General features: G+C 55.4%; 10 protein-coding genes across 10 annotated transcripts; 3 read left to right on the top strand and 7 right to left on the bottom strand.

Moving 5' to 3' along the window:
- Positions 1-119: 119 nt before the first annotated feature.
- GMORB2_0478 (uncharacterized protein) lies at positions 120-746 on the top strand (the record flags this gene model as incomplete). Its single annotated transcript, XM_035462463.1, has 2 exons — positions 120-200; positions 330-746. The coding sequence occupies 2 exons, from the start codon at positions 120-122 to the stop codon at positions 744-746; spliced, it is 498 nt and encodes a 165-aa protein (XP_035325393.1).
- Positions 747-2,210: 1,464 nt separating this feature from the next.
- GMORB2_0477 (ribokinase) lies at positions 2,211-3,194 on the bottom strand (the record flags this gene model as incomplete). The annotated part of the gene is made up of 1 exon (XM_035462462.1): positions 2,211-3,194. One exon carries the CDS (start codon positions 3,192-3,194, stop codon positions 2,211-2,213), a length of 984 nt encoding a protein of 327 aa, XP_035325392.1.
- Positions 3,195-3,867: 673 nt separating this feature from the next.
- GMORB2_0476 (GRF zinc finger) lies at positions 3,868-6,336 on the bottom strand (the record flags this gene model as incomplete). Its single annotated transcript, XM_035462461.1, has 3 exons — positions 3,868-4,695; positions 4,993-5,670; positions 5,734-6,336. The coding sequence occupies 3 exons, from the start codon at positions 6,334-6,336 to the stop codon at positions 3,868-3,870; spliced, it is 2,109 nt and encodes a 702-aa protein (XP_035325391.1).
- Positions 6,337-6,873: 537 nt separating this feature from the next.
- GMORB2_0475 (uncharacterized protein) lies at positions 6,874-8,126 on the top strand (the record flags this gene model as incomplete). The annotated part of the gene is made up of 3 exons (XM_035462460.1): positions 6,874-7,049; positions 7,155-7,314; positions 7,485-8,126. 3 exons carry the CDS (start codon positions 6,874-6,876, stop codon positions 8,124-8,126), a joined length of 978 nt encoding a protein of 325 aa, XP_035325390.1.
- A 747-nt stretch (positions 8,127-8,873) lies between these two features.
- GMORB2_0474 (ATP-dependent RNA helicase MSS116, mitochondrial) lies at positions 8,874-10,982 on the bottom strand (the record flags this gene model as incomplete). The annotated part of the gene is made up of 2 exons (XM_035462459.1): positions 8,874-10,524; positions 10,600-10,982. 2 exons carry the CDS (start codon positions 10,980-10,982, stop codon positions 8,874-8,876), a joined length of 2,034 nt encoding a protein of 677 aa, XP_035325389.1.
- A 3,295-nt stretch (positions 10,983-14,277) lies between these two features.
- GMORB2_0473 (uncharacterized protein) lies at positions 14,278-15,959 on the bottom strand (the record flags this gene model as incomplete). Its single annotated transcript, XM_035462458.1, has 2 exons — positions 14,278-14,891; positions 15,947-15,959. 2 exons carry the CDS (start codon positions 15,957-15,959, stop codon positions 14,278-14,280), a joined length of 627 nt encoding a protein of 208 aa, XP_035325388.1.
- Positions 15,960-16,283: 324 nt separating this feature from the next.
- On the bottom strand, positions 16,284-20,239 carry GMORB2_0472 (Inner centromere protein, ARK binding region; the record flags this gene model as incomplete). The annotated part of the gene is made up of 4 exons (XM_035462457.1): positions 16,284-16,913; positions 16,973-19,873; positions 19,924-20,014; positions 20,067-20,239. 4 exons carry the CDS (start codon positions 20,237-20,239, stop codon positions 16,284-16,286), a joined length of 3,795 nt encoding a protein of 1,264 aa, XP_035325387.1.
- A 476-nt stretch (positions 20,240-20,715) lies between these two features.
- Positions 20,716-24,438, top strand: GMORB2_0471 (structural maintenance of chromosome 2; the record flags this gene model as incomplete). Its single annotated transcript, XM_035462456.1, has 4 exons — positions 20,716-20,742; positions 20,799-20,839; positions 20,900-20,999; positions 21,085-24,438. 4 exons carry the CDS (start codon positions 20,716-20,718, stop codon positions 24,436-24,438), a joined length of 3,522 nt encoding a protein of 1,173 aa, XP_035325386.1.
- Positions 24,439-24,924: 486 nt separating this feature from the next.
- GMORB2_0470 (MOSC domain protein) lies at positions 24,925-25,155 on the bottom strand (the record flags this gene model as incomplete). Its single annotated transcript, XM_035462455.1, has 1 exon — positions 24,925-25,155. One exon carries the CDS (start codon positions 25,153-25,155, stop codon positions 24,925-24,927), a length of 231 nt encoding a protein of 76 aa, XP_035325385.1.
- Positions 25,156-25,218: 63 nt separating this feature from the next.
- GMORB2_0469 (MOSC domain protein) lies at positions 25,219-26,468 on the bottom strand (the record flags this gene model as incomplete). Its single annotated transcript, XM_035462454.1, has 3 exons — positions 25,219-25,346; positions 25,415-25,538; positions 25,593-26,468. 3 exons carry the CDS (start codon positions 26,466-26,468, stop codon positions 25,219-25,221), a joined length of 1,128 nt encoding a protein of 375 aa, XP_035325384.1.
- Between the last annotated feature and the right edge of the window lie 278 nt (positions 26,469-26,746).

Genomic DNA, 26,746 nt, shown 5'->3' with positions numbered 1-26,746 from the left:
ACCTCCCCCCTCCCAAGTAAAAAACTCTTGCTCTACTACTTTCCACATCTGCTTTCCCCCGTCGCCGTCCGCCCCTACGTACTTTCACCTATGGTAGGAATATTCTTCATCACCCAAACATGACACCGCACGCCGTACGCGCTACTGGCGATATCTCAATTGGACCAGCCTTATATCTACCTCCTATCGCGTTTGTTATCGTAGTCTCCATCCTTGCTGTTGTCTGCCTGCGGAGAAGGCGGAGACGATTGCTTCGCAACAGGATCAGACCGCCGAGGAGGAGACAGACGTGGTCCCTACGTGGTCGACCAACTCTGCCCTGGACGCAGGTGCTGGCTCTCCCATCCTACATCGGTGGCAACAACCAGAACAACAGCAACATCGACAATAACAATCATCTACCCTCCGATCCCTGGGCCAACTTCGAAGACCCTATCTCGGTTGACAACCGTAGTCTCTCCTCCGCCCCCGTTGACAAGGGTTCGACACCACCGCCAACAGCAGCAGCAGAAGCAGCCGGCAACGGCGACGGCATCGAGGCCCCGGAGGCGTCATGGCATCCTTCGCGCGACAACTGTCTAGAGCGGAGTTTCGAGAACAACAGCGTTCAGAGCGAGAAGACCAAACCCAATCCCAGCACCAACCACGACCACTCCAAGTCTCTGGAAAGCACAGAGACGCCCGTGAAAGCTCCGGAACCTGGCAAGGGGTCGCCCGAACCGACGACAGGAGCAGCCCAGAGCTAGATGGTGACTATCTCACGGTGACGAAAAAGAGAGGGGCAGAAGGAGAGCGTGCGGGTTCGTCGCTGGACGGTGAATTCCATATGAGGGAGTCATCGGCAACCCAGGGCCATCGTCATATCCAGGGTCCAATTCTCAACAAACTGACGGGTCTAGGATGGCGGCTGTCTCGCCGCATCTCATCCTCATCTCGGGGTCCCTCAGAACATGTGCAACCGTTGGCGGGAGGTGGTCATAACAGAAATAAGTCTTGGTCGAAACGTCGGTCTGGCTCTGCGGATTCAAAGCCCCTCGCGACACAATATTCGAGCGGATGTCCGAGCCCGGGGACAATATTTCACCAACGCTCATCTATAATTTCCCCACATGTCACGGTAGCAGCTGAATATGCCGCCATCGAGATGCGACAGAAGGAGTTTTGGGTAGCTGTCAACGTATCTGGGAGGCTGTTCAAGAGTCACATAGACAAGGGGGGGGACTTCGGAGGTGCTGGCTCAAACGGTAAGGTGCTCGCCCCGAGCTTCGGTGGTCATTGCTAAAATGTGCGAGTGACAGAGGCCACTCCGTGTAATGGCTTCCTGAAAAACGTCGTGATTGATGTTCTGCCTACTCAAGGGGCGACGATCAAACAAGTGGTGACAGAGCATACGTTTCCTACGTGGGTATATGTACTTATATATTTACCTTTGGAGCTCCCACGACTAACTGCTTTCCAAGCATTATATATCCTGGATCAAGTGTCACCTTGCTTGTGCGGGTCCAGGTCGACACGACGAGAAGCGACAGTGCAGAGGAACGGCTCCCGTCGAAAATGAATACAGCCGGCCTAATCAGGCAGCTGGAAGTGCAGCTTGGGGCCGCATACATAACCTATATGCAAGTCGAGATCTCATACATGTGCTCTGAACTCCCCGTGGATCGTGACAATGTCGGCATGGTGGAACTGGTAAACACAGCAAGCAGTGTCAAGACTATTTATACGGCGCGGATCCGATGCTACAGCGACGCGTCCTCCTGGTCAAAATCGCCGGTGCCAAAATTCAACCCTCTATTCTCGACGATGATGCATAGAATGAACGAACCAACGGGGCAGCATATATATCTGCCTGACTCTGGAGACTCCACGGATTCGGAGATAAATGACAAAGTTGTTGAAGCATGGATCGTTTGGTATGCTCAAGGGAAAATGTGGGAATAGCCATTCGTTCCTACCGGACGACATCTAGATGGAAGAGGTGTTGTATGATGATCCCTTGAAGACTCAACGGAGGTATAGCTGGTAGCCGTTGTATACGTATGGGGGAAAACGGAAGTCGCAGTTCTCAGACAAGGAGACCAAAGTAGATAATACCCTTCCTATTATCGTGAATGGCGGTTGCTCCGAGAAAGAAATGTTATATAATATTCCTGTTTCTCGGCTCATCTCTTGGCTTACAGTTTCTAGTTTAATATCGCATTTTTTTCCGTCTATTGAAGCTCATCCTTCCAGGGAATCGAGACCTGGGCACCCTTCCGGGCGACGGTCTTGGCGGAAGCAGCGTTGGCAGCCCTGACGGCAGCGTCAATGTCAAACTCGGTCTTGTTGAACGACGCGTGGACGACAGACAAGGCGTAGGATCCGACAAACGTATCCCCTGCGGCGGTGGTGTCGACTACGGCGGTCTTCTGGGCGGCAACGAGACCGTACTTGGCGCCGACGCCGGAAGCGTAGTAGACGCCCCTCCCACCGAGGGTGATGATGACATTCTGCACGCCGCGGGCGAGGAAGAGGTCGGCGGTGCGCTTGAGCCCAGCCTCATCGTCGAGTTCTGACTCTGGCTTCCCGGACAGCATGGAGGCCTCGGTCTCGTTGACGACGAGGTGGGCCAGGCCCTTGTAGGCGTCTTCGGGGAGGACCTGCGCGGGGGCGGGGTTGAGCAGGGTAGGAACGCCTGCCTTCTTTGCGGTAGCTAAGGCCTGAACGACGGCGTCGAGGGGGATCTCTAGCTGCATGATGAGAAGGTCCGGAAGGGTGTCGCCGTCGCCGTCGCCGCCGGGCAGGGTGTCGAAGTCGGCGGGCTTCCAAGACCCGTTCGCCTCTGGGGAGATCATGATGCGGTTCTCGCCGGTGGGCTCGTCGACGATGATGACGGCCACGCCCGTCCCACAGTCGGGGCGGGAGGCGACGCCGTCGACGTCGACACCGAACGAGGCCAGGCTGTTGCGAAGGGCCGGGCCGTACGGGTCGCTAGCGCCCACGGCGCCGACCATGCTCACGTGCGCCGTCGGGCGGGACAGGTCCGAAGAGCGGGAGAGCTTGGCGCACGCCACGGCCTGATTGGCACCCTTGCCTCCCGGGGAGGTGGTGAAGCCATTGGACGTCAGGGTTTCTCCGGGAGCGGGGTGGTGAGGCACGTAGGATACCAGATCCATGTTTAGGGAACCTATGGCTGTGATGCGGGGGAGAGACATCGCGGGTGGTGTGGTGGAAGATGGCAAAAGAAGGGGGGGGGAAGGAGAAGAAGAAGAAGAAACAGAAAAGAATATATATATATATATATATGTGTGTGTGTGTGTGTGTGTGAGTTTGGGTATGAATGGAGAAGAGAAACAAAAGGAAAATGAAAAGAAAGCGCCCAAGAGAAGGTAATGTTGAGAGTAAGTGAATGCAGCCGATGGAATTATTTGTACGGGTCTTGTCACTGTCTGCTCAATTAGCTTGCCCCTCCCCCCCGCCCACGGCGCAATTCACACTGTAGGAGTCCACTGAGCCTGTGTGATGTGGGACAGTGTACATACAGTCCTAGCGACGGGGCGTACTGTATCCTCTAAAAAGGGGGCCTCCACCTTCAAATGCGCTTCTAGTTGTCCTGACAGGGGGTCATGCGTTTGTTTGCATCGATATCTATACCTAGGCTTGATAGTTTGTTTATCTTGCAAGGATGAATGAGGTGGGGGGGGGGGGGGGATTTGTTGCGCCAAAGAGGATACCGCGTCAGGTCGCTCACTCGTGAAACGGAGATGGTCAGAGGAAGAGAGAATGCATTTTAAGATATATATACTCGTATATATAGTAGATATATAGTAGGTATTTTGTGTGTATCATTATTGTCCGGACCATATGGGGAAAAAATACTATGAGATCTCATCCCGACCTGAGCCTCCCACACATGACCACGTCCTCCCCAAAGGGATGCCATCGCACGTCACACAGCCTCACAGCAGGCACAGGCACGCCGCGACCATCATGTACCCTATCTGGGGAGACGATGACGCCCCCCTTCCCGAGCCAGGTCGGCGCGACGGTGACGATGACGGAGTCAACGAGGTCGTGGTATCTGGGCGCCAGAAGCGTGTTGATGACCGTGGCCCCGCCTTCGACCATGACGCTGTCCAGGCCCTCGGCCGCTAGGGTGGCGAGCACATCCCTCCAGTCGAAGAGGCCGTCGTCCCTCCCAGCGGCTACGTGGACGTACTTGCCGCCGTGCTCCCCGAGGACGTCGGCCTTTTCCTGCGGCGCCGGGTGCGCCGCCGCCGTGATGACGAGGGGCGCCTTGCCTTGGCCCGCCCGGCAGAGCTGGAGCACCTTGTCTTCGGGGCGGGGCGTCCACCGGAGCCGCGGGTCGATGATTACGGGACGCGGCTGCGACGTCGCCCCCTCGATGCGGCAGTTCAGCCCCGGGTCGTCGGCCAGCATGGTGGACACCCCCACCAGGATGGCCGAGTGGCGCGACCGGAGGTAGTGCGTCATGGCCTTGGAGTCGGGTCCCGAGAGACGCGTGCGCACGCCGGGTGCCAGGGAGAGCGACGAGTCCAACGATGTGGCGAATGTCAGGGTGACGAATGGCCGCTTCGGCTGACGCTCTGCTGTTGCTGGCGCTGCTGGTGCTGCGGGCATGTAGGCCTCCAGCTGGGCGGCTGACGTTGCCGCAAACGTCAATCTATCCGACATTGTGGGCCACTGCAAGGCTAACTATCCCTCGGATACGGCAATGGGTTGTTGACATGTGGTGGTTGGGTGTGCAAAGGCCCAAGGGAGAGAGAAGATGCGTGCCCGCACTGCTATAAAAACCAGGGTGGGGCAACTGCATGCGATTCACAGGTACATGATGGACTGATGCCAACTCTTGAGTGTAACACGTACGTACATACGTGTCTTATAAGCAGGTAGGCGCATCATTTACAGGTTTACATGTACATATATGTGTATATGTGTTGTGTGTGTGAGATATTACCGGACATATATAAAGATAACCTAAGCTGATTCTACCAAACCCTTGGGGTTTCCATCATCGTCAAACTCAGCCCACCTAAAGAATGTACAACCGTCTCTCCCAGGCACATTGCCAGCATAGCACATCCAGAAATATCTTCCGAAATTCTCTCTTTTGCGCTGGACCACGCGCAGGACGCAGGGTACCCCGCAAGTACACCGGGGCGTGAGGCGCGGATGCATGCTGGGGCGATAGTGGCGGTATGTGACGTTGATGCGCCTGTTGCCTGAGATGGGGTGCGGGTCGATGGACGGAGCGCGCGACAGCGTGTGCTTCCACTCCTCCTGCATCTCGGCGTGCATGACGAGGAGCGAATTATGTGGAAGGTGGATCGATATCTGGCCCTCGGCGTCGGCGTCAGCACCGTCCCTCACCTCGTCCTTGGGTAGGACACGGCGGACACGGAACTCGCGGGCCACGCCGAGAGACACCGAGCCTATGACGGCCCGGGGACCCAGGTATGTGATCTGGTCACTGTGCCAACCGACGCTCTCGGTCGGCCCGGCATAGCAGTTGACAAAGGCCATGTTGGGGCACCAGGTGTCGGGAGACTGGTACCTCAGCTTGCGGCCGTCAGGGTAGCGGGCCGCAATGCGTTTCTGTATCTCCCTGTTTACGGCTTCCTGGACCAAAGGCTTGGCCTTGACGAGCTGGGGTGTGATCCTCCGAACGTCCTGTCGGGGGTCTCTATTAGACTTGATTCCAACACTCTCTTTATTCATATTCAATGTACTCACCGTCACTCGCGTCCCATTGTAGTGGTACTCCGTCTTTTGCCTCTGTATCTCGTCATAGCTTTCGACATAGAAGCTCGAGGTATGAGGGCTTGAGACGACATTGTCGAATAGCTTGAAGGTATCCTGCTCAAAAGTCTTGGACTCATCTAGTAGTTCCCGCAGCAACGCGTCCGCCACGTCAGCCGGCAGAAAGTTGTGGATAATGGTGCACGGCGTGTGTTCTGACACGTCGGCAGGGTCAAAGAGATGCAGCGTCTCACCCCGTTTCGTCATGGATCTGAGCTTCTTCCTGGAAGGAACATCTGTGGAGATCGTGATAAATTGTTTCAACGAGCTTTGATAGCCGACTGCTTGACTTGCCACTTCCTTGGTGGGGCGTCCCGTCAGGGACGTTGACGCACGCGATACTACGCCGTCGTGGGCAAGAAGAACGTCCATGAGCGCTTCATCATCAACGTGTGGATGAAGGGACGACAGGATCGCTAGCTTAACCTCGGTGGATTCATCTTCATTGCCATTTATCACTACCACCTCTTCCTCGATTTTGGCAACTTCGTCTTCAGCACTCGACTTGCGTTTCTTGCGCGTAAGGAAGGACTGCATGCTGTTGACACATTGGCGCGCGTCAGTCTGGCAGTGGCATCGGCCACTTCACTACTGAACGTGACAGGGGGAAGCCTGTATATCCTAGTGCACGCCCTCTTAAAAATCCCCTCTCGATGCGTGTCGTGTTGCTTTCGATGTGCGTGTCCTATGAAGGCGGGGGGGGGAGGAGGAGGGGCGGAACTGACGCGAGGTCACATGACTGGGGGGAACTTAAAGAGCCTCCGATAGTAGCATGGGAACCTGGGGGAGATGCAAATAAACGATCTGCCCACTTGTGACGTCGGTGCAGCTTGCCGAGGCACATGCAATCGAGCTCTCTGCTCTGCTTGGAGGGGACGTCTCGAACTGCCGACACACATATGCACATACGTACACAACCCCACGCGCAACGTACAAGCCTACGGCATTGCGCATGCGCATACTGTAACGTTTTCCCGCCCTCTGATCTCTCTCCTCTACAGCACTCTTGTTCCGATGCCTTGTGTACTAGAGCGCTGAGAGACTTCCACCCCCCGGCCGCTGCCCGCCACCACAATGGCTGCCCCCATGCTCGAGTTCCGCACACAAGGCTACAACCCGTACGCAGTCAAATACTCACCCTACTACGACTCGCGCATCGCCGTAGCATCCTCTGCCAACTATGGAATCGTGGGAAATGGTCGGCTATTCGCACTTGGTCTCTCGGCCCAAGGAATCCAGATCGAGAAAACGTGAGTGGACCTTCCTTGGCTTTCTGCCATCGCGTGCGCATGTGCGGAGAACGCATATCTCCCCAGGAAACCCGGCAAGTATTGACGTTGGGCTATGGGAGGTAGCTTCGATACGAACGATGCACTATACGACCTGGCATGGTCCGAGATTAACGAGAACCAGCTCGTGACGGCCTGCGGCGACGGGTCGTTGAAGCTGTTCGACCTGGGGGTCAAGGACTTCCCCGTCATGAACTTTCATGAGCACAAGCGCGAGGCCTTCTCGGTGTGTTGGAATCCCATCACAAAGGACTCCTTTGTCTCGAGTTCATGGGATGGCACCGTCAAAATAGTGCGTATACTTTACTGACCACCTTTTTCTTTTCCTCTTTTTTTTTTTGGGGGGGGGGGGCTTAATTTCATTGTATATACCAGCTGCTGATCCGAGAGAAACAGTGGTCCCCCACGCGCAACTTCTCCGTCAAGACCCTCCCGGTCGGAAACTGCACATACAGCACGTCATTCTGCCCATCCAACTCGGCGCTGATATCGGCCGTCTCGTCTGACTCCCACCTCCGGATCTATGACCTCCGCACCCCCTCGTCGGCAAAATACCACCTCGTCTCGGCCATACCTGTGCACGGGCTCCCGGTCGGGGGCCAGCCCTCGGAGATTCTCACCCACGACTGGAACAAGTACAACACCAACGTCGTCGCTACGGGCGGCGTAGACCGCATCCTGCGCACCTTTGACATTCGCTCGTCCGGCGGGCCCCTGGCCGTCATGCCGGGTCACGACTACGCCGTGCGTCGCCTCGCCTGGAGCCCACACTCCAGCGACATGCTCCTCAGCGCTAGCTACGACATGACGGTCCGTCTGTGGAACGACGGGTCCTCGTCCGCCGCCGCCGTCCAGCAGCCGCCCAACCCGGCCGCGGAGCCCACGCCCGGCGTACAGATGGGTGTCATGAATCGCCACACAGAGTTTGCCACCGGTATCGACTGGTGCCTCTTTGGCATGGGCGGATGGGTCGCCTCGGTAGGATGGGATGAGCGCGTCCTCTTGTGGGATTCTAAGATGCTCATGGGGAGACGGTAGGAGCGTCGTCTTTAAAAATAATACACAACTTCATTCTCCTATTTCTGGACAGCAAAAAAAAGCCCATTTGTCCAAACCCAACCTCCGCCCCCCCCTCTCCGGCAGAAAATAGGGAGAGAGGCAGTTGGCGTTCGTTCCGGTGGGGTTTCACTTCTTGTTTATTCTTCTTAGCATAAGTAGTAAATTTGAATATATATAAAATATACCATTATTCCATGCTCCAACTTGTTGTTGTAACCCAAGAAGAATAAGAAAATCCTCTCATGAGTAATATTATTCGCTCGAACGAGTCTGCAAAGGGAGAAGATGAAGAGAGACAGGCTTGCATTATATTGATACATGTCTATTGGTTCGTGGAGATGGTAAAATTATGTGTCAAAACAAAGTGAGGCCAACAGACAGATAGAAAGCCCACATAATGCCCGCGCCGTTTTAAATTTTAGTAGTACAAAAAAGAACAATGATTCCCTTCCATATGCCGTCCATATCTGTCCCTTCTCTTCGTTTTCTTCTTTCTCGGTAGTACACTTTCTTCTCTTTCTTTCGTTTTGGTCCTTCTTCTTACGTAAATTCTTCGCCATGTAAAGGCAAAGGGGGGGGGAAGGTCGTTAAGGGGGGAAGGGGTAATAATACAGGATGAAATGGTGTGAATGAGAAACGTTTGAGGAGAATATACATCGTCTAACTTCCCTTGGCATTCTTGACAAGAAGAGGTAGAGGGGGTGGTCGGTGGTTGCCGCTCTTCGTTTACCAGCTGGGCTCATCACGTCCACGGTCGCCGCGCCTGTTGCCGCCGCTGAATCCGCGACCGCCGCCACGGCCACCGCGACCGCCGAATCCGCGATCTCCGCGGCCCCCACGGGGAGGGTCGTCAGACCTGACGTTGCGGCGCATGGCGTTGAATGGGTCGCCGTCGTCCCTGGAGCTGCGGCCACCGCCACGAGAAGAGAATCCACGGTCGTCGCGGCCGCCACGGTCAAAGCCCCTGGAACGAGAGCGAGGGCCGTCATCAAAGTGAGACCCCTCCTGGACGTTGAGGAACTCGGAGCGGATGTCGAGGCCCGTGTTGCGGACGAAGCGGGAGTCGACGGCGGGGGGCTCGGTCCATCCCCAACCGCGGGTGACCCACGTGTGGAGATCCTCGGCTAGCGCGTCAGACTGTGTGGTCTGGCCAAACATCGACTTGTAGGCCGAGGCCAGGATGCGCTTGTCGGTGGTGCTGACGCAGCCGCGCATCTCATCGTGGTACTGGGGCATATCGGCACCGTCTTCGGCCAGGTCCACCTCGGCGCTGGCGATGGACTTGTCCTGCTTCAGGGGGAGGCCTCGGAGCATCTTCCTGGCGAAGTTGACCGACTGGGGAGGGAGAAGCAGCCAGCCTTCACCGTACTTGTCCTGTCGACCAGTACGGCCGAGCCTGTGGATGTACGACTCGCGCTCGCGGGGCACGTCGACCTGGATGACGTGGGTGACATTGGGGAAGTCCATGCCGCGGGCCGTAACGTCGGACGAGAACAGGATACCCGACGTGGCGCGGCGGAACGAGTCGGCGGCGCGGGTGCGCTGCTGCTGTGTGAGCTTGGAGTGGATGGCGTACGAGGGGAGCGTGCTCATGCGCTCACGGCGGCGGCGGAAACCAATCTCGCCAGAGAGCTCGACCAGGGCCGTCGTGTTGAAGTAGACGATGGCCTTGAGGGGGGGGGAGTCCGGGTTCTCGCTGGCCTTGACGGCCTCGCGCTCCAGTAGCTCCAGAAGACTGGGGAACATGTTGGTCCACGAAGAGACAGAGACGACGTGCTGGGGCACCTTGTCGTGCGTGAGGGTCTCGTTCTCGGAGATGGTCTGGACAAACTCAAAGTCGTTGGCGCGCACCATGGACCGGGCCAGGCGGATCACGTTGTCGGGGATCGTCGCCGACACCAGCATCGTCTGGCGCACCTTGTCCTGGACGCTGGGCAGCATCTCCAGGATGCTGTCCAGCTCCTTCTCGAAGCCGACGTCAAGCATGCGGTCGGCCTCGTCCAGCACCATCGCAGCCAGGTTAGGCGCCTCGATGCCAGAGTCGGCGTCGCTCAGGAGGTCATTGAGGCGGCCGGGCGTGGCCACCAGTAGGTGGCAGCCCTGGCGGCGGGTCTGCTGCAGCATCTGCCTCTTGTTTGTTCCACCAACGGCCGTCTGAATGACAAGGCCTGTGTTTTTGGCAAGAGCACGGGCCTCGGCGGCAATCTGCTCGGCAAGTTCGCGGGTAGGAGACAAGACGATGCCTCTAACGTCATCGCTTCTGGCGTCACGAGATGCGCTCTTGGAGGCCAGCGACGGATCCTCGGCGAGCATCCTCTGGAGGAGCGGGAGAAGGAAGGCAATCGTCTTACCAGTTCCAGTCTTGGCTTGGGCCACACTAGAAAAAAGAAAGGAGGGGAGCACATGTCAGACAAAGTATTGAGAACTCTGCTTATTCTTGAGGGGGTCTTACATGTCAGTTCCCTTGAGGGCAGGGTTGATGGTCTTGGCCTGAACGGGCGTCATGTTCTCGTATCCGAGGCCCTGGGTGATGGACTCGATGAGCTTTGGGTGAACACCGATGCTCTCGAGGTTCTTGAACTCCATGACCATACCGCCGGCCTTGGGAGGAGTTGCGGCGTCATCGGTGGGAGAGGTCGCCTCGGCTGCAGAGGTCTCGGTGCTGTATGCCCTGCTATAGATGGCAGAAAGCCTGGACATGGGAATTACGGACCGCACCGATGCCGTGGCAGCGTTGGACTGTGCAAAAGCCACGGCGCGAGGGCGTGCCATGGACACGGCGGAGCTGATGGAGCTGGCCGGCCTGGCACAGCGCCTTAGTCCCTGCCTGAACATGATGGGGACTGTATTGATGGATGTAACTTGTGAAGGAGAGATGAAGAACCGAGTGCGAAGAGGAAGAAAGAAAGAGTAAGGAATAGAAGGTGATGAGAGGAGAAGAGTTGTGACAGGTTGATGAAAAAAGTCGTCGGGACGCGCCCCGAAGTTTTTCTCCAAATGATAGGGGTCCCTTTGGCCTTGTTCCAGACGCAGTCTAGCGTTTGTTCTGCCGTATGGAGACGGCGGCGAGGAACGCTTTCACGTGACACGACGGCAAAGTCTCGTTTCTGTCGATGCCACTTCTGGTCTAGGGTATCTACGATATCTGGCACAAGGTGTGCCGCCCAGATGTACCAACCACATCGCCAATGGGCTTTGGACATCCATTTCCTGCCTTCCAATCATACCTATCAGGTGTGAAAGAAGATATGCGAAACGTGCATTCTAGGCAGTGTCTGGCTTACAACTAACATAAAGAACATTGAGTGAATTCGCTCTGACCCCAAGATCGACGAACTCTGTTCTTTGCCATGTCTAATCCCTAGTCCCCAAGGCCCAATTCTGCTTTCCCTCTACTGATAGGAAGCAAAGAAGGAGAAGAAGCTAATCTAGAAAATACACAGGGTCACCAATGATGCTGCTACAAATCTCTTGGAAGTCGATGATGGACTGTAATATTAGTTACATGGCAACGGTCTCTCACGACTAGGCCCATAGCATCTACGACTCCCCTTTGATGATCGGATCAGCAATCTTCTCCGCCAGGGCATACACAGTGTATCGTAATCGTAGGTGTTCAGGAGGCAGGAGGGGAAAGGCACTGCTATCGACAGCCCGTAAGCCTCGGACACCAAAAAGGGAGCGACCATAGCACCGAGAACGGTAGCGTGCTGCTTGCCACCAAGCGGCTTCTGCAAGACAGGAAAGGCGAGATCCCCAATTAAGCCGTTACCTGAGATGTTCTCTACCTCTGGCCAGTCGTCGGGGGACCAGGACAGGGCCTGCCGCGTTGAATCTGTCCAGCCTGCCCTGTACTTCTCCAGTAGCTTCTCCCAGCCAAGGAACTCGACAACATTCGAAGACAGAGGACCCTGTGATTTGAGGCTGTAGCGGAGAATAGCGTCTGGCAAGGCTACCGGATCATGCAGCGTCTTGTCCAGGGTCTGGATTGACTTGATAGGGGTCCAGACATGATGTGATCCCACATATTCTGACCGACCCCTAGAAGATGACCGACTTAGTAAAACTGTGCTTGGTGACGTCTCGGGGATCGATGGTACCGTTCACGTCATCTCCGTCGATTGTAACCCTCATGGCCGGAGCCTGGGTAACAATATCGAGTCTCTTTCGTAGGTGCGTTTGCCCTATAGATGTACTCCACCGAGGAGCTTCGGGTCTGATCAGAGGATCGGATTGTTGCTTGGGAGCAGTGATATCCAAGAAGGTCCCCCGTAGTGAAGCCTGCTGTCAAGTTCAGGCCAGCTGCTTGGAGTCCCCTCTCGAGCCAGGTCGCCCAAGGCGAGACCCAATTCATATACCCAGCCTGTACAGAGCCGCCTGGAAAGTCAAGAGCGCGTCGAGGTCATAGAGGGTGGTGGCGTTGTGGAGGCGGACGTCGCTTGGCTTCGTGAAGTTCATACTTTTCCGAAAATATGGCAAGAACCGATCTGGCCTAGAAGATGCACACGCTCAGGACATGAAGCGGAAAAGGAGGGGATGGCGTGCACTGGCCTATAACCGTCGTCGCCTACCAAGTCTGCCCGTTCCTGATGGGATCCTGTGCTCCCGCGATATAAGTGAAAACTGAGAGTAGAGACGAGCTCAGATGCGTTTTTATTACTGATGGAGGCACCGAATAAATGGCAGGTACATGTATACCGATCGTGGGCCCTCTTCATCGATGGAATCGGAGTCAGTGACTATTCGTGTGGTTCGTTCGCCCCATTTCCGTGCAATTCCCCAAATGGGTCCTGAGTCCTGACATCCCGGCACGCCCCGGCACATCCCGGCACACCCCGGGCCCGAGGAACTGCGACTGATAATAATGTCATACCTTGGTGATTTTGCTTTTCCTCCGATGAACCGGCTGCTAACCAATCAAGAATCGAGATGACCATATGGCTAACGGTGTGGGGCATGTCACAAGATAAAGAGACTGAATGGTGTTTGTGGGGGGGGGGATACACATCACAGCATCCATCGTGGTTGACGTGATGTTACGTGACTCGTGCTTTAGATAGGACGCAGCGGGTACAGGGAACGGCAATCTGTATCTTCAAAAAGATTTGTTGGTATCGCTCTCACGCGCGCACGTAGGTGTTGTAGTGAATACGGATGCGTTGGCCCCTTCAAAGGAAGGGCCGCTAGGAGGAGGATGAGGCCGTGCATATACCTGATCTGATGATGATATTTGCCTAGGGGCCTTAGACTCAGAGACCCGTACCGGAATAGCAGATATGCGGAGTTTGTTGGTGCTCGTACAAACAAATATTATATATGATAATATAGTAGTAGTAGTATTATTGCGACGTAGGCCGGGGCCGAGGCGAGGGCTGTCAACCATCCCCACATATATATATCTACATATCCACTTTGCAGACAATCCGTAGTCACTTCTTCTTTCCCCTTTCCTCCCAGTGATGATGTTGCATGGTGCTTTGCATCCTGGGCTTCTGCCGTACCTCTTCTTGTCACAGGCTGGTGGCCTTGATGTCTGTGATGATCGTTGTTGCCGTCATTTCCGGAGCACCCTGCTCCCCTAGCGTATAATACCCGTCGATAAGAAGTGGACGCGCCGACGATATTGACTTATTACTACAATGATGTTAAACGGATGTGACTCTCTTCTCTTTTTCCAACACATGCAAACCCAACCCCATTGTTCGTGGCCGGTGTCTGTAGTAGCATTGGACTCGACCCTCAGCTCTCCCCCGCCTCTCGGTGCTCTCTGCGCCGCCGCCGCCATGAGACAAACTAGGTCTTTCCCCCGTGTGGTGTAGACCTCTATCCATATCCACCCACGATAGTTTAAAATAGGTCTCCTTTTAAGGCTTTTTTTTTTCTTTGTAGAAACCAAGACTCTTTCTTTCATAACACGGGTTCTATGCTCGCAGATCACTGCTTCATTTCTCATCTCTCTCCTCTTTTCTCTACCTATACAGATAAGTGTATATTTTATCAACGGGGAGATGTTTCAGGGGGGGGGGAAAGGTTGTTTCACTATTCAGAATCCATTCATTAGATTTAGTCGAGATTTCTTGTGTCTGCATCTTTCCGTCGTAATCGTCATCATCTCTCATCAACGTGGCCGTCACGAGATTCTCTTGTCTCTCAGTCTGGTTATCAACAGCCCCTCTCCCAGACCATCCGACACGCCCCTGGTGATCTCCTCGACCGTCCAGACAAACGTACTGGACACGCCGTGGCTGGGCGTAGTGGTGAGGACCGCCTCTGCGGCACGCGCGCACTGTCGTCCGGCGACGTGAAAGGCAGACATGCTGTGTCCGATGATGGTCTCGGACATTCTGTAGCGGCGTTCGACGCTCATGGCGGCCTTTACCAGCAGCGCCACGTATGGGAGCACGAGGTGGACGACGAGGATCATGTTGAGCACCAGGGCATGGACGACGCGGTGCACTGTCGAGTTTCGCCGGCGGCCGTCCCCCCCGCCTCGATGGCTACGCCCACCACCGGACGGATACATGTAGTATGGGCGCAGGGCGTTGGATTGCTCCAAGTCTCCCCCCGCTCCCCTCTGCGAGACCTGCACCGGAAGGGCTGCCCGTACCTGCTCTGCCTCGTAGCCGTTGAGGTCCGCGGGGAGACTCTTGAGAAGGTATGTCAGGCCATCAATGTAGGCTTTCCTGCTCAGTGCTGCGTCGTCGCCGTCGCTTGCGTCGGCGGCGATGCCAACAAGGCTGGTACCTAGGTTGGCTGTCAGCACTCTCCATGCTCTCCTTCCATCATGCATGGGCGGGTGCCATCCGCCTACCTTGATCGACGAGTCGCCAGTTGATTCCAGTTTGCTGCTGCTGCTGCTTCCTGTCGTTTGCACGCACCCCTGTCTCGGGAATCACAATCCTATCCAGCGCAGCCGAGACCTCCGTACTGGACGGCGACGAGGACTCCATCATGCTCCAAGACGATCGTTTGGCCGCCTGCTCAGGAGCAGAAACCGGTCTCGGGGGTGTCGGTGGTGATGATTTTGGGACTAGCTGTTGCTGCTGCTGCTGCTCCTGTTGTTGTATCTCGGCCGTGGCCCGTATGCTCCCTAAACTCGACGTCCTTCTAAACTGGCCTCCGAATGATCCTATACGCGGCTGCAATGATGCGGGTAGCAGTCTGATGACTGTCGATATCCTGCTCTCTGTCGTGCGTTCCCACTTGACCTGCTCGAGCATGGGGATCAGAGGAGGTGGCGACGATGACTGCTTCTTGTCCAGCTGGTGCGTCATTTTACCCCTTCCTTCTTGGTTGCGAACCTTTTTTTTTTTCCTTCTGCCCCCTCAAGTCCTTCCAGAAAGGTGACACTGACCCTATCTGTTTCTCGTCTTCAACGTGTCCCGGTGATCGTTGGTAAGATGGGTGGCAGGCGGGGCGGGGGGTGGTGGTACTGATACGTGACTTTTGGGGGGGGATTGGCCGGTCACATGGAACACATGTAAAAGAGTGTTACCACGGTTGTCGCAGCTCTTTCATCAGCACATGATAATGACAAGTATCCTGTCTTTTCTATCCAGCACGACCGAAAGGGAGCGAGGAAGAAAGAGAGGGGGGAAGGAGGAGAAGGAGGAAGAAGAAGAAGCAGAAGTAGGACACCCAAACAAGTAAGCAATCTTGGTGTTCGTGCTGTTGATCTTGGCTTTTAACATGTGAAAGTCCCACCCCGATCCCCTTTGGTCTCTTTCTTTTTTCTTCCTATTCTCCGCCCGCCCCACGTGAAAGTGGCGAACGCTACTGCGAACGCTACGGCGCTTAACCGTTAGTCCCCATCTTCTGCATTGATTATCTTGTCCTCTCCGATATCCTCCGCATAATCATCACAAGCGACGGTCGAGAGGCAGTCTCCCATCAATGCAAAGGTTCCTGATGTTTATCCTGAGTCTTCTCCTTCTAACGCTTCCGTGAACCCGAGAGCCCGTGTTATGCCTATACCCGTGATGACGCCTTGTCCAAATCAATAGCACAAAAAAACATGCAGTAATAATACCCAGCTCCCTTCCGGTAGTAGTTCGTACGACGGGAGCTTACCCAAACAGCTACTTTCCCCAACTAGTTTCAACTTCAAATACAGTCCGTTTCATCCCCGTGTCGGCCTCATAGGTCCTTGCTCAGTTCAAACGACCAGCCGCCCTCGCGACGCATCTTGTCGCGCGCCGCCATATCCTTCTGGATGTCCTCCTCCGTCAAGCGGTCAAAGCCACTCCAGTTGGCACTGGATGTGCGAGCACGGAACTTGTGCCACCTGTCCTTATTTTTGCTAAAGACCTCTTCCATGTTGAGCGGCCGAGGAGGTCCAAAGATGTCCGTGGGATCGAGAGTCTCCTGCCTGAGAAGAGCCATGCGCAGCTCGGGAGACTCGACCCACGGTGCCACCATGCCACGGCCACCGCCGTCCTCGTCGTCCTCGTCGTCCGTGTCAATCTCAGGCAGCTCGATAGACTCGCCGTTCTGGAACCGGGGAGATGACCTCTGCGCAGACTTGGCTGTCGATTTGGAGCCGTGAGCCGCCGGCGGCCTGGCTGGCGTCTTGTATGAGGATGATCCGTGGTGGTTTGCGTTGGCGGGCGCAAACGGGATAGCACCCTTGGAGATCTGCGCCATGTCGAGTGGAGACTTGTGTTGGTTGTTGTACTGCGACGTGACCGTAGCCTTGAATAGGTCGCGCGTCGCGCTGGGAGGCGCATTCGTGTATCCGTTCTGGAATAGTGACTTCTTGGGCAGCTCCTGTGTAGGACGTTAGACAGCCGATCGCTTTCCGTAGCTCGGTAGGGGGTTGTGATTACCTTCTTGAAAGCCGCCGAGGGGCGGACGGGGGGACCCTTGATGTTGGGCGGGTTGTCCACCTCGGTCTCGCCCGCCTCGCTAGTTCGGCGTCGCTTGGCATCCTTGGCCTGGTACGACGGTCCGCCACGAGATGGCTGCCTCTTGGCATTGTAGTCGTCATTGGCTTCCTGAGCCGGATTCCGCTTCATGCCAGCCTTGGATGCCTGGGTGGGGTGGCCGCTGTCCATCCGAGAAGGAGGCCGGGATGGCTGTGCCTCTCGAGTCGAGCTGCCAAAGTCGGGTGGCCCGTTCTGGTGGGACCTGGTCGCTGGTGGCGGAGCCTTGGTCTGCTTTGCCTTCTCGAGCATCGCCTGCCTTTGGGCACTCTGGGAAGTCTGCTTCGCTTCCGCATGAGCAGCCGCCTGTTCGCGGTCGCGCTGCTTCTGGCGCTCGGCTTCCTGCCGACGTTGCTCTTGTCTCCGCTGCTCCTCTTGGGCTGCAGCTCGTTTCCGCTCCATCTCCGCCTTTGCCTCGCGTCGCCGTTGGGCTTCCCTCTCCTCCTGCTCTCGCTTCTGCGAAGCCGAGTCCGGAACCTTTGCTCGCCCATTCGAGGAAGTGCTGGCCTTCAAGCTCTGCGTTGACGGCTTGGACTGCAGTGCGGCCTTGCTGGCCTTGCTCGCCTTAGCCGGGGCTGCCGGCTGGGATTGAGGGGCCGTTGAGGGTGCTACGCTCTCGGGCGCGTTGGCTGTTATAGTGCTTGCTGTCGAGTGGTATTGCGAGTGCTGCGATCCCGTGTTGACTCTGATGACTGTAGGGGCCTGCTTCGCCTTGGCCTGTGCCTCCCTCGTAGGCCTCGTGGGCCTCTTGATCTCCTTCGGCCTGGCCACTTGGCTGGCTGTTGCAGGCCGATGTGCTGACGGGGGTGCCAGGGGCGGGGCATCGGCCATGTCAACGCTACGATCCACAATATTCGTAACCGTCTCCGGCTGACGCTGGATCTTGCCAGTGCTGCTCTTAGTGGGCTCGGGTGTTTCCAGAACGGGTGCGCGCTCCCCATCCTTGGACATCTGCTTCTCCATAGCTGCAATGCGCTCCTGCTCCTTGCTGAACACACGGGCCTTCTCTCGTTCCTTCTCCCTGGCCTTTTCGAGCTTATCTGTCTGCTGCTCCTGGAGCCTGGCTTCAGCCTGGCGGCGTTTCTCCTCCTTTTCCCGTTCAAGAGAGGCTCTGGTTCGTCGCGCGACTGGTAACGTCTTGTCATCATCCTTGTCGGCAGCCACATTGTTGCCAAACGCCCTTGTAGCAAGGGACTCTGTCGAGGCTGTTACGTGAAATCCCATGCGCGTTGTAGATGGCGAGAGAAGAGACGACTTCCCCTCCGCACTGACGGCGGCGCTGCTGGCGAGAAGACCCTTGGAGCTTTTCAGGATCGAAGACAGTTTGTTCTTAACCTGTTTCAAAGGGCTATCCCGGAACGAGCGAGACGACGAATGCGAAGGCGTCTGTGCACCGTCTCCGTCCAGCATGGAAGAAAGCGGGATCGAGAAAGCCTTTGTGAGCGGAAGAGTCTGATCTGTGACAGCCCGAGGAAGCAGTGGAACGGTCGGCACCGAGACAGATTTTGCGTGCCCCGGTGTGTTCAAGGCGGTCTGGTGAGTAGGAGCTCGTTGGGGGGAGACAGACTGACCACCGCGCTCGTGTGTAGGCGGCTCAAAGTTGACGTCGCTGATGCGATCGTTCTCGTGGATGCCTTCCATGACATCCGCGGAATGACTCTTCGGCAATGGCGGGGAAATTGGACTTTGTGGCTTCGTAAAGGTGGGGGACGCAACCGGGGGATCAATCCAGTCATCGTCATCCTCGGGGAACGCTCCGGGGGTCGTTGTGGTCGCTTCCGCGGGTTTGGGACTCGGGGACTTGGACACCTCGGTAGGCTGTGAGGGGGCCGCAGCCTGCTGTAGGGAGGCGAGGTTGTGCGTCGACTTCGAGGGCCTGCTGCCGCTTGGCTTTGACTTGCCCAGTAGGTTGATCTGATCTTGAAGCCTCTGCGTGTAAGTTTTGTTGTGGTTCAAGGCCGGGTTGACCTCGGCCGGTCGAGCTATTTCCTCGTTCTTCAATTCTTCTCTGTCTTCCTCCTCGGCGTCATCTGTATCTTGAGTAGGCTTTCCCGGTGTTTTCCCTCCAGCAGCCCAGTTGTACTGGCTCTTCCTGTTGGTATCGAAGTAGCTGGTACGGGAAGCTCGAGTACCAAGGCTCTTTCCAGCAGTGAGCGGTTCCCTTGCAGGGAGCGAGGCAAAGTTTAGGCTGCTTTTGCGGACCAGCGGGCGAATTGGGCTGGAAGCGTCTAAATTTGATCGCGCATCATCCAATGCACTTTCCACAGAATGCGCCGGGGATGCGACAGGGTCAGAAGATGCTTCTAGGGCTGTTTTTGCCTCAGAGGTCAGAACCGGCTGTTCCGAGTCAGGAACATCGTCTTCTTCCATGACAACGTCCTTTACATCCTCGACCTCACTGGCTTCATCATCCTGCTCCATTTCTACAAGCGCATCGGACGAGACAACTTCCTTGGCTTGGTACTCCTCGGATGAGTCCGTGCGGATGAGGGTGTCGCTCATGTATACACCGGTCGCGGTAGGCTCACCAGCAGGAGTTTGCTGAGAATAAAGGAGTTCTTCTTCATCGCGCGCATGGCTAGAGTGAACATCCTGGCTCCCAAAATATCCAGAGTCCTGGTATGCCCCTCCAGGCCCAGCCATCTCGGCACCCGGTGCGTTCTGCTTGCGAGCTACCGGTTTCGATGGCGAGGAAGATGACTTGGCGGCGATCGTTTGGGTTTTTGGCGAGTTTACTCGATTGAGTTTCTGGGCGAATCGGTTTGTTGAACCATTGGGGGTGGCGGCGAACACGTCCGATAGAGGCTAGAAGACGTCAGCTTTGGCTAAACACGGTCAAGACGATGAACCCTTACTGCTCGCGATTCGGAGGCGTTCGATTTGAGAGCCGTTCGAGGAGTCTTTCCACGAAGCTTTCCAGGAGTCTTGAAGGTCTCAGCGAAATTCCTGTCGCGTTGTTAGCATATATGGTTCCTAGGGACGGGGCGTTGACGCGTACGTCTCGTTCTCATCAAATATGCCAGCCATGTGCTCGTTCAGCCATTCAAGTTCATTCCTCGCAGAGAAGGAAAACTCTTCGACTTCGGCCTGGGCAATCTGGAGGGCGCTGGAGCGTTCTTCGGCCACCCAGGCGGCAGAGCCAACCTGAAGGCGCGGTCCCCGCATGGCCATGGTAGATGGGGTAGGCTGTCGAGAGCAAGGTCGCGTGATGTCGGCTTCTAGAACTAGCCAGGGACGTCATGTATCGGTTCTCACGGAGACATGAGGGATCTTGAGTGAGTTAATGGTAAGGAAATGGAGTTCAAGGGTGGGTGGAAACCGGGGAAGGGTTGGCAACGACTGCGCAGAAGATCAAGACTGGAACGACTTGTTGTTTTGATCAATCCCAAACTGGGTTAGCGCAATTAGAGGTCTGACAGCCCACTTTACCGCGTCAGGGAGGGGAAGGCGGAAAGTGCGTGCTTTGAGTGCTTTTTTGTTCACGTGATGATAAGAGCGGTAAAGCACCTATCAGATAGTAAACACGACATCCCTACTTTGTGTTTACTCCCCGGTGAGGCGCGCCTCTGCTTGCGACATCAAGCAACCCGCAAGACAACGCCCCGATTAGGGATATTCGCGGCAGAGATACCGCCCGGGTCACCATCATGAGGGTGATTGAAGTTATCATTGACGTATGGCCTTTTGCTCTCCCCGCTTCCTCTACCTAAAATACTAAACTCCAAAACAGGGTTTCAAGTCGTATCAAACGCGGACTGTCATTTCGGGATGGTGAGACCCCTTCCCCGCCGACCATGATACCCAACTTGCCAGCGTTCTAACACCAGAAAGGGATGAGAGTTTTAACTCCATCACTGGCCTTAATGGCAGTGGTAAATCCAACATTCTCGATGCCATCTGTTTTGTTCTGGGTATTACCAACATGTCCACCGTCCGAGCTCAGAATCTCCAAGTACGACCCCTCGGCCTAGAGCGCAGGGATGCAGGATTCGTTTGACTGATTGTGAACTCTTCAGGATCTTATATACAAGCGCGGTCAGGCCGGTGTTCAAAAGGCCAGTGTCACAATCGTTTTCGACAACCGAGATACCAAAAAGTCGCCGATTGGTTTTGAAGAGTACGCATCGATCAGTGTTACCCGTCAGATTGTCCTTAATGGTTCAAACAAGTACCTCATCAACGGCCACCGGGCGCAGCAGCAAACCGTCCAGAACCTATTTCAGTCTGTACAGCTCAACATCAACAACCCCAACTTCCTCATCATGCAGGGTCGCATCACAAAGGTCCTCAACATGAAGGCCGTGGAGATCCTCGCCATGATTGAGGAAGCCGCTGGGACACGAATGTTCGAAGACCGAAGGGACAAAGCGCTGAAGACCATGGCCAAGAAGGAAATGAAACTGCAGGAGCTCCGTGAGCTTTTGAAGGAGGAAATTGAGCCGAAGCTGGAGAAGCTGCGCACAGAGAAGAGAGCATTCCTGGACTTTCAGCAGACCCAGAATGATCTGGAGCGCCTTACGCGCATCGTAGTAGCCTATGACTACCTCAAGTGCCAAGAGAAGCTAAAGCAGTCTGCGGCCGATCTCGAGTCAAAGAAGCAGCGCCAGCAGGTCTTGGAGGACTCCACATCGCGCATGAAGAGCGAGATTGCCCACCTGGAGGAGGATCTAAAAAGGGTGCGCGCCCAGCGTGACAAGGAGCTCAAGAAGGGTGGCAAGGCACAGGCTCTTGAACAGGCGGCCAAGAAACACTCAAGCGAGCTAGTACGCCTCGCCACCGTCATGGATTTGAAGAATTCGAGTTTGGTGGAAGAACAGGAGAAGAAGTCTGCCGTGGAGAAATCTGTAGCGGAGCTCAAGACTGCGCTGCAAGAAAAGAACGAGGCCTTTGAGCACGTCAAGGCCAGATACGACGAGGCCAAAAACGAGTTCGCAAAGCAGTCGAAAGAGGCCGATGCAAAGGAAGAATTGCTGCAGACGCTCCAGACGGGTGTTGCCTCAAAGGATGGCCAGGAGAATGGCTATCAGGGCCAGCTACAGGATGCCAGAAACCGTGCAACCGCTGCTGCGACAGAACAAGAGCAAGCCAAGATTAAAATTGCCCATTTGCAAGGCCGAATCAAGGAGGAGGAGCCACGAGCCAAGAAGGCCAAGGATCAAAATGCCGGGCTCCTCCGCGACCTCGACGTCTTGAAGTCGCATGCCCAAAAGCTCAAGGGGGAGCTAAGTCAGATTGGTTTTGAGCCTGGCCACGAGGAGGCCATGTACAAGCAGGAGTCTTCACTCCAGCAATCTATCAGGAACCTAAGGCAAGAGTCGGACAAGCTCAAGCGCCAGGTCGCTAACATCGACTTCAACTATGCCGACCCAACACCAAACTTTGATCGATCCAAGGTTAAGGGTCTAGTGGCCCAGCTCTTCACCCTCGATAAGGAGCACACCCGTGCAGGCACCGCACTGGAAATTTGTGCCGGTGGCCGCCTGTACAACGTTGTGGTCGACTCCGAGGTGACTGGCACGCAGCTTCTCCAGAAGGGCAAGCTGAGGAAGCGCGTGACAATCATACCCCTGAACAAGATTGCTACGTTCAAGGCTTCTGCTCAGGCCATCGCTACAGCCCAAAGCCTGGCACCAGGAAAGGTTGACCTTGCGTTAACCCTGGTCGGATATGATGAACAGGTTTCTGCCGCCATGGACTACGTCTTTGGAAACACTCTTATCTGCGCCGATGCCGAGACAGCCAAGCGCGTTACCTTTGACCCCAATGTGCGGATGCGCAGCATCACCCTCCAAGGAGATGCCTACGACCCGTCTGGAACGCTCTCTGGAGGCAGCGCTCCCAACTCGAGTGGCGTGCTGGTAACGCTTCAGAAGCTCAACAACTTAACCCGGCAGCTCGCCCAGGCCGAGGAGTCGCTGAAGAAGCTCCAGTTTGATATGGCCAGGGATAAGTCCAAGCTCGACAGGGCCCGCCAGATCAAGCAGGATCTTGACCTCAAGTCTCACGAGATTAGCCTTGCGGAAGGGCAGATCAACGGCAACTCTTCGTCGTCCATCATCCAGGAGGTTGAGACCATGAAGGTTACAGTCTCGGAGCTCCAGCAAAGCATCGCCGAGGCCAAGACGCGCCAGGCAGAGGCCAGCGCCGATGTGAAGAGGATCGAAAAGGATATGAAGGACTTCGACAACAATAAGGACGCCAAGCTGGTGGAGCTCCAGAAGTCGGTAGACAAGCTGCGGGCAGGTCTGGATAAGAACTCGTCGGCCATGAAGGCGCTTCAGAAGCAGCTCCAGAATGCACAGCTGGATCTCGAGCAGGTGGGAAGCGATCTCTCAGCAAGCCAGGAGCAGCTCCAGGAGGTGGAGGCTGGTATCAAGGGCCAGCAGCAAGACATTGAGGGGCTCGCCAAGCAACAGGCCGAGCTCACCGAGACGTCGCGGGAGGTGGAGGCGCAGCTGGACGACGAGCGGGCCAAGCTGCACTCGTATGATACCGAGCTCCGCGCGCTAGAGGATGCAACGTCATCCAAGAACTCGCGCATCACAGAGCAAAGCCTGGAGCTGCAAAAGCTGGGCCACCAGCTAGAGCGCTTCAACAAGGAGCAGCAGAGTGCCGCGGAGAACGTGACGCGCCTGGAGGCAGAACACGAGTGGATCGAGGATGAAAAGGACAAGTTTGGCCGGAGCGGAACGCCGTACGACTTCCAGGGCCAAAACATTGGCGAGTGCAAGTCGACGCTGCGCAACCTGACGGAGCGGTTCCAGGGCATGAAGAAGAAGATCAACCCCAAGGTGATGAACATGATTGACAGCGTAGAGAAGAAGGAGGTGTCCCTCAAGAATATGATCAAGACAGTCATCCGCGACAAGCGCAAGATTGAGGAGACCATCATCAGCCTCGACGACTACAAGAAGAAGGCCCTACGGGAGACGTGGGAGAAGGTGAACGGCGACTTTGGTCAGATCTTCTCGGAGCTCCTCCCCGGCGGCAGCTTTGCCAAGCTCGACCCCCCCGAGGGCAAGACTATCAGCGAAGGTCTCGAGGTCAAGGTGTGCCTCGGCAAGGTCTGGAAGCAGAGTCTCACCGAGCTCAGTGGCGGCCAGCGCTCCCTCGTCGCCCTGTCCCTCATCATGGCCCTGCTCCAGTTCAAGCCCGCGCCTATGTACATCCTGGACGAGGTCGATGCCGCCCTCGACCTGTCGCACACCCAGAACATTGGCCGCCTCATCAAGACGCGTTTCAAAGGTTCCCAGTTCATCGTCGTCAGCCTCAAGGATGGCATGTTCCAGAATGCCAACCGCATCTTCCGCACCCGCTTCAGCGAGGGTACCAGTCATGTCCAGGCTCTTACCCCCGCCGATATGAAATGAAACACTACTACTACCACTCCATCAACTCTACTAAACGGCTTAATACGAGGCAATGAATGGTTTTTATGAACTTATGTCTATTTTGTTTGTTTGTTTGTTTACTCTTGGGTCGGAGCGATGATTGGTTGTTCCAATTTCCTTTCTAACCTTTGTTCTTTACATATATATATATATATATATCAGGTTCCTTTCATCCGAGAACAATATACATGAGTTTTATGCTTTTTTATCATCCGTTGATTATTTGTCGATATGCAATCACTTTAGAGATATCAATGTAGGTAATCGCATTCGGAAAGTAATGTTGAATGTTAATAAAAGATATGTTCTAGGAAAGCAACAGCGCTATTGATGCCAGCAACTGGACACTTGTCCATGAGATATAGGGATGCCACGTGTCCTGCTCCTACGCCACATAATGTATGCCCTTCCATCCCAGGAAACCTGGGGCCATGATCCCCTAGAGCAGCTAGCACGATAACTCCTTCACTGGGGAATGTATAGGTGCGACCCTGTCTCCAAGACAGATATCTTCATGCCCACCTCCAGCACAGACTGCCGGCTGTTCTCGTCGGCAGCGTTGGCGAACAGCGGACAAAGCTGCATCCCCATGCACCCCCATCGGGGTGCGCCTTGGTCCACGTCTCGGAATCTTCGGAGGGAGCGGTCGGGTTCGAACTTGTGCCGGACTCCAGTTTCTTGATCAACGTTGAGCATCTTACATCTAGTATGGTAAGGAAAGGTCCATCAGTCCTTAATATTCGTGCGTGTGGTCTCCCTTTAGTTCAATTCAACTTGCCTGACGGTGCGACAGGAGACGTCAAACAGACTCTTCTCGTCGCCAGTGAAATCATGTGAGAAGCTGATCTTCCGCCAGGTTTCCTCGTCGTAGGCCTCAGCTCGAGAAACTGACGGGGCAAGAGGTTAGGATTGCACGCTAGAGGTCGGGAAAAGTAGCGCCTTGTGGTGTGCTTACTGATCATGTTGGATCGGAAACGGCGCACGTCCAAAGGATTCACCGTGTCATCCTTGAGCATCATTGACTCAAAATCCCACATGCTGTTGAGGCTCATGAGATGAAGAGGGTACTGCCAAGCAAGCTGTCAGCAAACCATCCATTAGTCGGTTCCGTCCCGAGGGGAGGGCTTTCTCACAGCATCGTGGAAGTCGATAACAGGCTGGTAGCCGGCAGTCTCCTTAGTAGGTGCACAGCGGAAAACCTCTCTTTGTCTCGATGGGTCCATACGGAATAGGCCTAGGGGTCGATCAGGCTGCATGCCTAGGTATGACTTGATCTCAAGAGGCACCTCGCTAGACAAGTTGAGTGCCAGCGTGGTCTCCTTCCAGATCCTGACGGTTTCGTACTCGTAGCCGTTGGTCTTTATGGTTTCTTCTGAGGGGAAGTTGACAGGCAACATGAACTTCTTCTTGGGGTGGGCACTGTAACCTCTGGTGAGCTTGGTGATGGCCCATTGGACCAGCCCGGTAAGTCCGGTGTGTGCCCATGGGAATTGGACGACGATGATACCACCCTTATCTTCCGCACCTTCGCCAATCTCAGCCCCGTTCCCCGTTACCCGTGGCACTGGAAGCCAAAGTTCCACCTCAACGTTGGCTAGGAGAGGAAGTTGTCTCTGGGTCAAGAACTCCCAAGTACGGGTCGATGGGTCTTGGCCTTCACCCGCCGTCTCTCGCTGCTGGGCAAATGTGTAAAGCCTGTCAAATTCCAGACCAGTAGGGAGTACACGGCTGCGGGTGAGTTCAATTCCTCGACATGACTTGAGCGGATAGATGAAGAGGCTCTGGAGCTCAGGGGGCTGCCCAGGACGAGGTTTGTGGGCCGTCCGATTCAGGTTGATGGCATTAGTCCTAGACTGCGATACACCAATCTTGCGATATCCATTGCCAGGTTCATCTGCCTCCTCGGGTCTGACGACTGTGACACGTGTAATTAAAAGAAAGAAGAAGAATGGTACAATGATGCCTGCCGTTAGGAGGACGGCCGCGGCACCTGCCGCAGAAGTGCTCATCTTATAGCTAGATGCCGCAACGTTGAAAAGCCGATCAAGGTAGACAGTATAGATGCGGATGTGTATGTTTGTGTCTAGGATTTATTGCCGGTAGAAAAAAAAAGGAGAGAAAAAGACGGGGTTATCTGCGTTCTAATTTTCATGGAAAGTAGGTAGTAATGGTAATAGTAGTACGTGAATTGTTTCAATATGGGTTGCACCTTCCTTGGTACTAAATGAGGATAGACTGGTCCTGAGTAACCTGAATGACGCAATATACTGAGGAAAAAAAACCGACC

Source organism: Geosmithia morbida, assembly GCF_012550715.1.
Source record: "Geosmithia morbida isolate 1262 chromosome Unknown scaffold_0, whole genome shotgun sequence".
Lineage (NCBI taxonomy): Eukaryota > Fungi > Ascomycota > Sordariomycetes > Hypocreales > Bionectriaceae > Geosmithia > Geosmithia morbida.
This window is presented reverse-complemented; position numbering and strand designations above follow the sequence as displayed.